The 10,172-nt window shown below is 42.5% G+C and overlaps 1 protein-coding gene across 3 annotated transcripts; it reads left to right on the forward strand.

Moving 5' to 3' along the window:
• The first annotated feature begins 35 nt into the window (after window positions 1–35).
• Window positions 36–9,569, forward strand: tbrg4 (transforming growth factor beta regulator 4). Of its 3 annotated transcripts, none has more exons than XM_033639717.2 (11): window positions 36–164; window positions 662–1,177; window positions 1,303–1,623; window positions 2,672–2,846; window positions 4,396–4,553; window positions 4,656–4,766; window positions 4,860–5,004; window positions 7,626–7,868; window positions 8,037–8,148; window positions 8,304–8,428; window positions 9,000–9,569. In XM_033639717.2, exons 2-11 carry the CDS (start codon window positions 752–754, stop codon window positions 9,062–9,064), a joined length of 1,881 nt encoding a protein of 626 aa, XP_033495608.2. In that variant the 5' UTR covers window positions 36–164; window positions 662–751; the 3' UTR covers window positions 9,065–9,569. The 3 variants fall into 3 exon arrangements, with proteins under 3 accessions (XP_033495608.2, XP_033495609.2, XP_078027890.1); XM_033639718.2 differs by having other exon boundaries at window positions 8,304–8,418; XM_078171764.1 differs by lacking the exon at window positions 36–164 and adding an exon at window positions 295–451 and having other exon boundaries at window positions 8,304–8,418.
• Window positions 9,570–10,172: the final 603 nt, after the last annotated feature.

Here is a 10,172-nt window from a genome sequence, read left to right on the forward strand (position 1 = left end):
CTATCAGCGAGTGCAAAGTCTTAAGGAAGAGCCTACAATTTCTAGCCAATGACAGCTGCATCCGCGGGTCACATGATACCGTCCCTTGACGTCATTTCTCTGCGACTCCCTCTGCTAGTTAGCTCCATGTGAGGAGCCTTCACCAAAGTTGTCCTTAAAAATAGGTAAGTCGTTTATGAATGTGGTACCTGGTGGTGCTGTGAGTTCAGTCTGAACTCTGTCTTTGTAAGTAAAGCTGAGTTTAGTGAGAGGAGGCGGAATGAGGCGCTGCCGGCGGTCAGCTGCGTCTCACAGCAGCTCTCCATTTGGCGACAAGGTCAGGATTTAACGTTACGTGACAGGAGGAACTCTCTGGTTGCCGGTTCTGTCAAGATTGCGGTGATAATGCGAGAGATGTTGCAGTCAAGGTTGCAACAACAAATGTACGGCTAACGTCAACCTTGTTAGCTACGTAAGTGTCATTGTGCACCTCATGTAAGCGCCTGCGTTATAGGTTACACAACTTCCTCGATGGTGACAGCCCACTACCCATGAGCTCTGTATGTGTCGAACCTGGTTAGGGAGATATTGTGTAGTCAACACGAAGGTGAACATTTGACAGTATGTACTTGTTGCTTAATTAAAGATGTGTAACCTCTCCTTTTAACCTCTGGCCCCTCAGCTTTATTGTGGGATGGTGACGCCAGCTGCTGCATTGTGAGAAACCTCTCTCCTCTCCTACCTGCCTCCACAGTCTTGTCTCTCTGACCAAATGGCCAGCCGCCTCTTGGGCAGATATGCCCGTCTGCTGGGCAGAGCCTCCTCCAAGACTCCAGCTGCTGTGGCAGTTGCCCGCCTGCCTCCACCTGTGGCCGGGCCTGCAGAGGTGCAGAGGGCTCAGGGCTGGCTGTGGGTTGTAGAAAGGTCAATGTGTGAGAGACGGACAGTTACCAAGGAAGAACATGCTGTACACATACCTACGGCCACCCCGCTGGATGAGTTGGTGGAAAAGGCAGCTGTGCCAGAGGACGTCCTGCTGGCCTGGGAAGAGCACGGACACTCTGGCAATGAAGCTGCCAGTGCCCTGAGGATGTGGACTCAGTTAGAGCTAAAGACAAAGGGCCTGTCCAAGGAACGCCTGCCAAAACTGATGACAGATTCAAGACTACAAGATATGATAAATCTCATATCTCAGCAGGTAAGGCAGCTGGATACAGAGTTGGACTGGTGCTGTCATGATGTATGGAAACACACATCTCATCCAAGCCTCTGTGCTCACCTGTTTAGATTAATTTCTGATTCCTGTGTGTGGTTTTCTTCCAGGTGGCTTTGGTGTGGAATGGCAATCTTTTGGCTGTTTTGCGAGCTTTCTGGGTAATGGGTGTGCCCCCTACTGATCCAGCACTCAATTCTATCCAGACTGAGGTTCTCTGGCGAGTCCGCAGGCTATCCTGCAAGCATCTGGGTTTTCTGGTAGATGTGGGAGCAAGCAGGGAAGCACAGCAGGATGTGGCATTAGTGAATGCTGCGATTAAACAGCTGGAGCTACGCTGGACTGAAATTGCTGATGTCAGAACTATCAGTGCACTGATACACAAAGGACATCTCATGTCACCTACTTTGAGAGACAGACTTGAAGACAAGGTATGAGAAATCAGAACACATCTGTCACCATTTAGCAAAGCTTACAGTTTTATTCTGATGGCTCAGGAGCTGTCTTTGAAACTAAAGCCTAATTTTGCAAAACTCTGCACACTAACTACAAAACCTTACATCATACCAGCAAAACATTACACATCTCTTGCAAAACTCTTTGAACTCTTTTAAATGTCTTTTTTTTGCATCAATACAGTACATACAAACCACCATTTGAATAATCTGATAGTTTAAATGAAAAACACTTGGTGGCTTTTGCATCTTCTCTCTGCAGGGCTTAGCATTTTGCAGTACAGTTTTGTCATACATGTAGTAACCACATACACACACAGGTATTCAAATGTGGCAAGTATAGATGTGTGCTCTGAACATAACACACTATCAATACAAATAAACGGATTCTTTTTTACTCCTGAAACAACAAAACCTCAGCAGAGGAAAACAAAACTAAGTTGAATTTTTATTTAACCTGAAAGTCCCATTGAGATTGAAAATCTCTTTACAAGAGAGATCTCGTCGAGGTAGCAGCCAGTCAGAACACATTTAAAGTGCAACAAATTCAACAAATAATGCAGAAATCCACAATAACACAACACCTATTCAAACACAGTGGCCTCTCAAGAAAAAGAAAGCACATGTCTCTGTCACCACATTCTTTATGATGCTTCTTTGTGGGTGTGGCCATATGACTTAATCCACATCTCTTAGTCCAATATTGGCCTCAATTTTTTTGTTTTTATGTTAGTGAACAAAAAAACATGAGCATTATTCCTTGGAGAGGCAATCTGAATGTGATACCATAGTATAACTGAAAGGAGAAACAGTAGAAAATGTAAGCATGTGGTGAAATTATGCAGGCTAGAATATGTTTAAAGTCTGGGGAGGGCAGTCGTGAAAACAGGGTACACTGTATGCCTTAGAAGATGAGCAAGAAAAACACCTTTGAACAACACATTATGAATCTACCCTTTAGATTCACCTTTAGATGAATATGATGTAATCCCTGTTGTAATGCCCTTGTCTGTTTGTTTCACAGGCCTTGGAGCTTGCAGAGAGCTTCTCAGCAGAAGAGATCCGCAAAGTCTGTGTATCTTTGGCAGCTCAGGGCCGCAGATCTGTCCCGCTGCTCAGAGCTTTGTCCTACTACCTTCTGCAGAAGCAGTCGTCAGACTTCACAACTCCCCTGATATTGGACATGGCTTTTGCATACGGTAATAACACTGATGATTACGACATGTCCAGTAACACAGAAGGCATGCATAAATCTGTCATTTTGCCTTCTTTACTTGATACATAAAATAGATATCTTAAGTTAACCTAAAGCAGGGGTTCTCAGCCTTGTGTAACGTCAGGCCCACATCTGATTGCCCTTTGCTTTATATAGATGATTTTGGCTTCCCAACACATCCTGGGTGCTTTGTGTTCAAGTATCTCTAAAGCTCTGATGGTTTAAGCTCCTCATTTGGCAGGATTTCACCACATTCAGCGCCCTGTGCTTTTGGCTCAGCGTCACTGCCTGCCATTATGAATCTGAATTTAATGCATTCAGGGTCATATTTTCTCACCACATGCTTTCGAGCTTTTACTGGCACTGGGTTGTCTCCCACATCCCTTTTCCATTTCAAAAACCAATACATTTTGTGTTACTGCATCAGAGGGAACACCAGCCATCCAACAGTGGTGAAACTCAGTCTCTCCCTGATGATGTGTGTGGTGTGGTGATATTCAAACGTAACTGGTCGTTACAATGATGCATTTTAATTTGACATTTTTCAGTTTTTTTAATGTGAAGTCACACATTTTGATATAAACACAACTACCTTTGTAAATTACCAAAAAAAAACATTAAATCCAACCAATTTGCAGTACCTCTGCAGCCCACTAGAGAGCTCTCCATAGCCAATCAGTTAAGAATTGCTGGCTCAAAGTACTTTTACCTTTTGAATTGAGACAGCAGATTAAGTTCAAAGCAGGCGAGGGAATAAAAGCTAGTCAAGAGAAACAAGACCAGAGATAAAGGGCTGTCTCTGAGTACTTCATTCAGTTGGATTCAGCCCTAAAAATTCAAGCTCTGATGTCAGAACTGGTCTGTCAGTTTCAAAAAACAATCTGTTAAAAGCAAATATTCCTAGGGGCGTCGGTAGTGTAGTGGATAGTGCTGGCGCCCCATGTACAGAGGCGATGCCTCGCTGCAGTGGTCGCAGGTTTGACTCCGGCTTGCAACCCTTTGCTGCATGTCAATCCCCTCTCTCTCTCACCCCATTTCAATCTGTCCTGTCCATTAAAGGCAAAAGCCCAAAAAAAAATCTTTAAAATAAATTTAAAAAAAAAAAAAAAGCAAATATTCCACTATTTATGCCCGGCTAGTGTCAAAAACACTCATGGATAAACAGCTTAATGTCTAGTGCAAGTCAGAACAGATCAAAGCACTGTCTTTTTTATTGTATTTATTTCTCAGGGAAAGTGCATATTAATAAATATTACTGTAAACATGCCAGGATTAGCCAGGAAGCTAGTTTTCATCTGTAGTCCCTGGTCAGGTGTGAGCTTAGCAGCCTAAAATCAAGATTAAAAACAATGATTATGATGCAAAGCCTATCAATTATGGTAAAAGTAAAACAAAGACAGACAAAAGCTGAACACAGACATGGGGGGCAATAAAAGCAGAGTAAATACCAGTTCAATGAAGCATAAATAAATAAAACTGAACAACATGCCGTATAATGCTAACAGTAACATCTTGTCTTTGCTCCTCCACAGGGAAGTTGAATTTCAACCATTCTCAGGTATTTCAGCGAATGTCTGCGGAGTTGTTACCCAGAGTCCCCGAGCTCAACTGTACTGACGTCACGCGCTGTGCTAAATCATTCGGCTTCCTCAAATGGCTCCACATTCCTCTGTTTGAGACCTTTGCCGAGGTCAGTCATACGCCCAAGATCAACTCTAATTCAGTTCATTTTAAAAAGTCCTTAATCTCTAATTAACCGTGTTGCACTTTCCGTACATTTCTTTGTCACCAGCACTACACAGCAAACAGCCAGAAGTACAGCACCTTTCAGCTCTGTAATCTGCTCATGACTTTTGCCAGACTGAACTTCCATCCCAGCAAAGGCGAAGAGTTCTATGGCAAGGTACTAATCCTATTAAAGGCAGTCTGTTGACTACGTGATTGCTTTTACTTCCTGCCTTGAATGTGTTCTCGATGTGTGCCATTTTGTGTAAAGGTCCACCCTGTGCTGGAGAGCTGTCTCGCAGACCTGGAGCCCTTCTTGCAGACAGATGTGGTTTGGTCTCTGTGTGTGCTGCAGCAGGCCAAGCCCAGCTATCTTGTCCCACTCACAGAACAGAAACACATCACCAAATTGTCAAGTAAGACACTTGCACACGCTTCGGCTGTACTACTTACCTCTGTACTCTCCTGTTTTTAATAAACAGTGAATGTATAAAAATGCAAATACGAGGCTGGGGTGGTATCACAGTATTATGGAGTACCAGGGTATTTAGAAATCAAGACAGTATGACTTTCATTCCCGTCAAAAACACAGAAGCTCATCTTTCTACTAAAACTGATACAGAGATGCTTTATTTGGGTGATGTAGTCCACAGCATGAGCCACTAGAGGTCAGTATCTATCGATGGAACAAGCAGCTGAGCTGAGAAAGATGGCGACTCTAAGTGGCGGGGATAACGTTACGGGACTGTAAACAACTGGCTAGCAACAGCAGAGAGAGACAGCGGGAAAAACTAGCCTGTAGAGCCTGCATATTGTCACATCTTACATGGAGAATTAAAGTTTTATTATGTTTTTGTCGAGTTTGAATTAAGTGTGTTTAAGATGAGTTAACAAGGCAGTTAGGTTAGTTTTAGTTGGATAAAAGAGAAACTTGAATTTAGAATGTGTATAGTTGTTTCTGTTTAATAAGGAAAACAGATGTAAGAATATTTCCTTTCTTGACATTTTGTGAGTTTATTTTGTATATTTTTTAGCTAGAGATGGTGGAACCTACAAATACCATTATATATGCACATTTATTTTTCAGATAATGAAGGCGTGACCCGTCCCACTCTGCCTTTCTCTGCCTCTGACTGGCTCACCCTGACATTTTTACTCTAACCAGTCTCACTCCAGTTGCCTAAACATAACCAGTCTCACTAATGAAGTCAACGAGTACTGGCCAATCAGAGGGCTGTCATGCCTTTGCCACCCTAGGAGAAAGTGTAGTGTAGTGTAGTGTTGTCAAGATGTTGAAAATTCTAACTTTGATACAATAACTTGAAAAATACTGTTATTAAATACAATTTCAGTAAGAACCACTTTAGTCAAACTTTTCTATTTGCAGTATTATATTTGGCGGTATGGCTCTGTTCTGGGGCCTCTCTGCCTTTCCTTGGGCCTACACAGAAAGCCCCTTCTAAGTGCTTATGTGGAAAGCCTCAAGACAGAGAGAGCACACCTCTCTGCCCTTCCATGTGCAAACAAGGAAAGCCTGAGTCAGAGAGAGCAAACCTCCCTGCCCTTCCATGCGCCTTCATGGAAAGCCTAAGGCAGGGAGAGCAGCAGCAAAGACCCCCAGGAACAGAACAGAGCATCAATGGCAAACAGAAATGACATTAATAAGTCAGACAAAGCATCAAAAGAAGGAGCTGGGGTGGAGGTTGGTTGCAAAGCAGCTTGCAGAGGAAGCAGCAACATTTGGCAGGCCAGAGCAGTTTAAATAGGGCGCCCTGAATGAGATTAGCCAATTGGTTGCATAGAAAGGAATCCTGTGATCGATCAGCTTGCATCAATCAGCTGATCCATCAGTTGATTGGGCTGTTTGAGATCAGCTGATGTCGCTGGGATGTGAGCTGAGCTTGACATCATGTCCTGCCTGAACTAACGCTATGCTCAGTTTCTGATAGCACAGGGAAAATTGACGTAGAGGATAAAAATAACAAGGCTATAACATAACAATGACTTGTCTTTTCTTGGTCAGAAGCAGAGAACAGCAGAATGACTATAGTAAATATTAACCATAAGAGAGAGTGGTGTATCGATATTGCAAAAAAATAGCATTAAAACCGTTTTGAATATTGAGAATAGACATTGTGTATCAACAAATCAATATTTTTGACAACACTTATCTATCATATACCTCCATGAAATGTCATGAAGGTCTGAAAGTATGAAAAATAGAAACTGCCCAAGCCTAGCAGATTCCCACTCTATATTGGTACTGTTATGGTCACACATATCACAGCATAATACTGTCAGCAGTTCAGAGCACCTGCTCCTCTAAAACCAGGAGAGGCTGGTGAAAGTAGTTCAGGCACGTGGTTTAACTGCCCCCATGCAAGTGTGTTCTCTAACTTGTTTTCATAAAGAATCAGCAGTTTAACATCTAATTAGGAAATCAGAAAAATAATGGCTTTATTAATCCATGATAAAAACATCCTTTAGTTTCAGGCCAAGAAAAATATAGTATATTCTCATACCCTGTTAAGTCATTTAAAAACAACAAATTATATATATTATGACTAAATTAGCACTATTAATAACAGGTAATTAGTTACAATAAGAATGTCCTTGTTTGAGGATGTTGGAAATTTACATTTTGCCATGCTTTTCCCACTTTTCTCAGACCCACAGTGATATATATGTGTATATTACAGTTAAATGAGCTTGGTTGAATTAGCCAACACTTTTATATTACATTATTATTCCCATGTCATCATAAGTTATTAGGCCAAAGAGTTGGTGATATTTTTGTTGGGACCATAAAATGATGTGACTTGTTTGCATGGTTTTAACATCACAAAATGCTGTGTCTTCTGAGCTGACATACCACTGTGACCCAGTAGATGGCAGTGCAGCACCAATACACATCTGGTTAGACAGGCGCATTAATCCCGTTGTCTCACAGATTTTACTAAAACAAAATGGTTTTGAAAAGCACTGATGTCATTGCAGTACTCACTCTGCTTTTGTGATTTTTTTTTTCTGTCTGTAGTGGGTAGTCGAACTCGAGTGGAGAACTATCGCCTTAAGCAGCTCCACATTGCTGCTACTCTCCGCTTAGAGCATCCAGCTTCCTCAGATACTCCATCCTCCCCAAGTGACCTGCCTGCCCCAGTCAGAAGTTCGCCCCTCACCCCGCTGCAGACCGGTCTAAGAAGGGCTTTATCGAGTCTGGTGGGTGGGAGGACAGAGGCCCTTTGCACTGGGGTTGACACTGTTTATGGATGGACTATTGGTAAGAGTGGCCTATGTATATACATTGACATCACATACATGTCACACTTCCTTTTATTACAAGACTTGCACACTCAAAGCAACATTTGCCACATCTCTCTGTAAAGGTGAAAGAGTGTTCATTCAGCCAGAGAGCTTTCTTACAATTGAAATGCCCTTTTCCGATCAGATGGTGAGCTGGTAGTGGATTGTGACAACAAACCAGTTGACATGTCGACGCTGAAAGCCCCTCATCTTCCCAGCGGGCGAGGAGACCAGGCTTTACCTGCAGGGGCACAGCGGTGAGTCATAGCGGGAGAATCCTGTGGGCTTGGGATGTTAAAGATTTATTTATGGCTTTTCTCTCCTTTGGACTGTTGCATCAGTTTTTCTTTTGCTCTATCTGTCTAACGTTATTAAGCTCTGTGTTCTACTCATCTCTATCTGTTTTTTTTAGGCTTGCTTTCTTGGCCTGGGAATTTCCAAACTTTGGCTCAAAGAGTAGAGACCTTCTGGGACGGTTTGCCATGATGAAACGGCATCTCCAGTTGGCTGGCTTCATCATAGTTGAGGTGAGGAGAGGTAGGAGAAGCCCCTCTTTGTGGCAGTGTAGTGTAGTTACTTCACTACTTTTCTCTATCCCTGCAAATACAGTGTGATGAGCTATTTGTTCTTCAGCTTTCATTTTTTTACACACTCACTAATTGCAGAAGGAATTTTATGGTGTGTTGTGTTTGCTGTGATAGTGAGTAATATTCAAATGAACAGAGGCAGAGAAGCGGCGCTGCTGCTGCTGCTGTACCTGACAGTCTAAGGCCATGCAAACAATGGGCCCAATACTTTGGTAAAGCTGAGAGTCAGGTGGGTTCCGCTGCAGTCTGTGGTATAAATAGAGCTCCTGCCGCAGCTCTGTCTCATCTAGGCCAATCCAAGCGCTCTCTCATCTAGGACACTCTCCTTAGCCAATAGTAGCATCACTTGCCTCTCAGGTTTGCATTGCTGCAGGATGTGTTAACTGGGCAACTGTGTGTCCCTGAGATTGAAAACCAGCATTTACAATCTGTGAATACATGATAATAAAACGAGTTGCACTTATTGGTAATCAGAAGGTACTTGTATTGTTTTCAAATCCACCCTTTTTGTCCTCTTTCAGGTGCCCTATTACGAGTGGCTGGAGCTGAAGACAGACTGGCAGAAACTGGCGTACCTGAAGGATAAAATAGGGAAGGCCGTGGCTGAGGACATGGCCAAGTGAAGCGATCAGTCACGGGCAAATTTGCAGACTCAGCTAAATCTGAGCTTTCCCAACCAAATGAGACCACGGGGAATACACACGCACACCCACGTTCACACTCAGAACTGAGCAGCATTGCAGAAAAGCTCTCTCATACTTTGTCAGGATGAAAAAAAAAGAAAGAAAGAAAGTCATATTTTCACTCTGGTTCCCTTGGCAACGTGTGGGGCTTTCCCTGTTTCCATGGTGATGACGAGCTAGGAGTTTTGGAGCCAGAAAGAGAGACCGAAATAAACACAACAGTGAGTCCTGCTGTAGGAATGATCTGATCGACCAAGTCTTTGCATCTGCGGGTGACATGTCAAAACAGGCCGTTTGTATTCTTGGCCAAAACATTGCGCTTAATATTGGCATGTGAATAGATTGGAATAACTTAATTATCTTGTGAATGTGTGTCATCTTGTAATGGAATAAATAGTTTTACTGCCAGTTTTCTTTCTGTTTTGTCTTTTAATATTTAGGTCGACTATATGCCCTGTCGTTTTCAGATTCAGGATGTTGAGAGTACAGACTGTGGTCTGTTGCAGCCAATTATATTTGGTGTGGTATTCAGATAGTATATGCTTAATTTCACATGTAACAGCTGGTGCCACACCTCTCTGGCATACTGGTGTGTGTGAGTGTGACAGTATTATTAGCAAACATTTATTAGATCAGAACAGAACAGTCTTCTCACAACTTTGCTGACAAAAATGACAACCAGTTTATTGTCTTGTTCATCCAGTACTTTTATTTTACTTTATATCAGTTCAAATTTAGTTAAGATGATTAAATATTAGCAAGTTTGGGTAGTGAATTAATTTCTACACATTAAATTTCTTTGATTTCTCTTAAATTTTATTGGATCATTTTAAATTCCATCCTCAATTTGTGTGTGTTAAAAGAGCAACAGCATTATTACATTCACAGATAAACACTTTGCTGACCCCCGAAACTGCTTACACAACATCACGGGCGGCAGCCGCACTCTGACATCAGAGGGGAAAAAGACCGACAAATGCAAGCCAGAGAGCAGAAGAGAGCAGATGAGTT

The sequence above is a fragment of the Epinephelus lanceolatus genome, chromosome 10, assembly GCF_041903045.1.
Source record: "Epinephelus lanceolatus isolate andai-2023 chromosome 10, ASM4190304v1, whole genome shotgun sequence".
NCBI lineage: Eukaryota > Metazoa > Chordata > Actinopteri > Perciformes > Serranidae > Epinephelus > Epinephelus lanceolatus.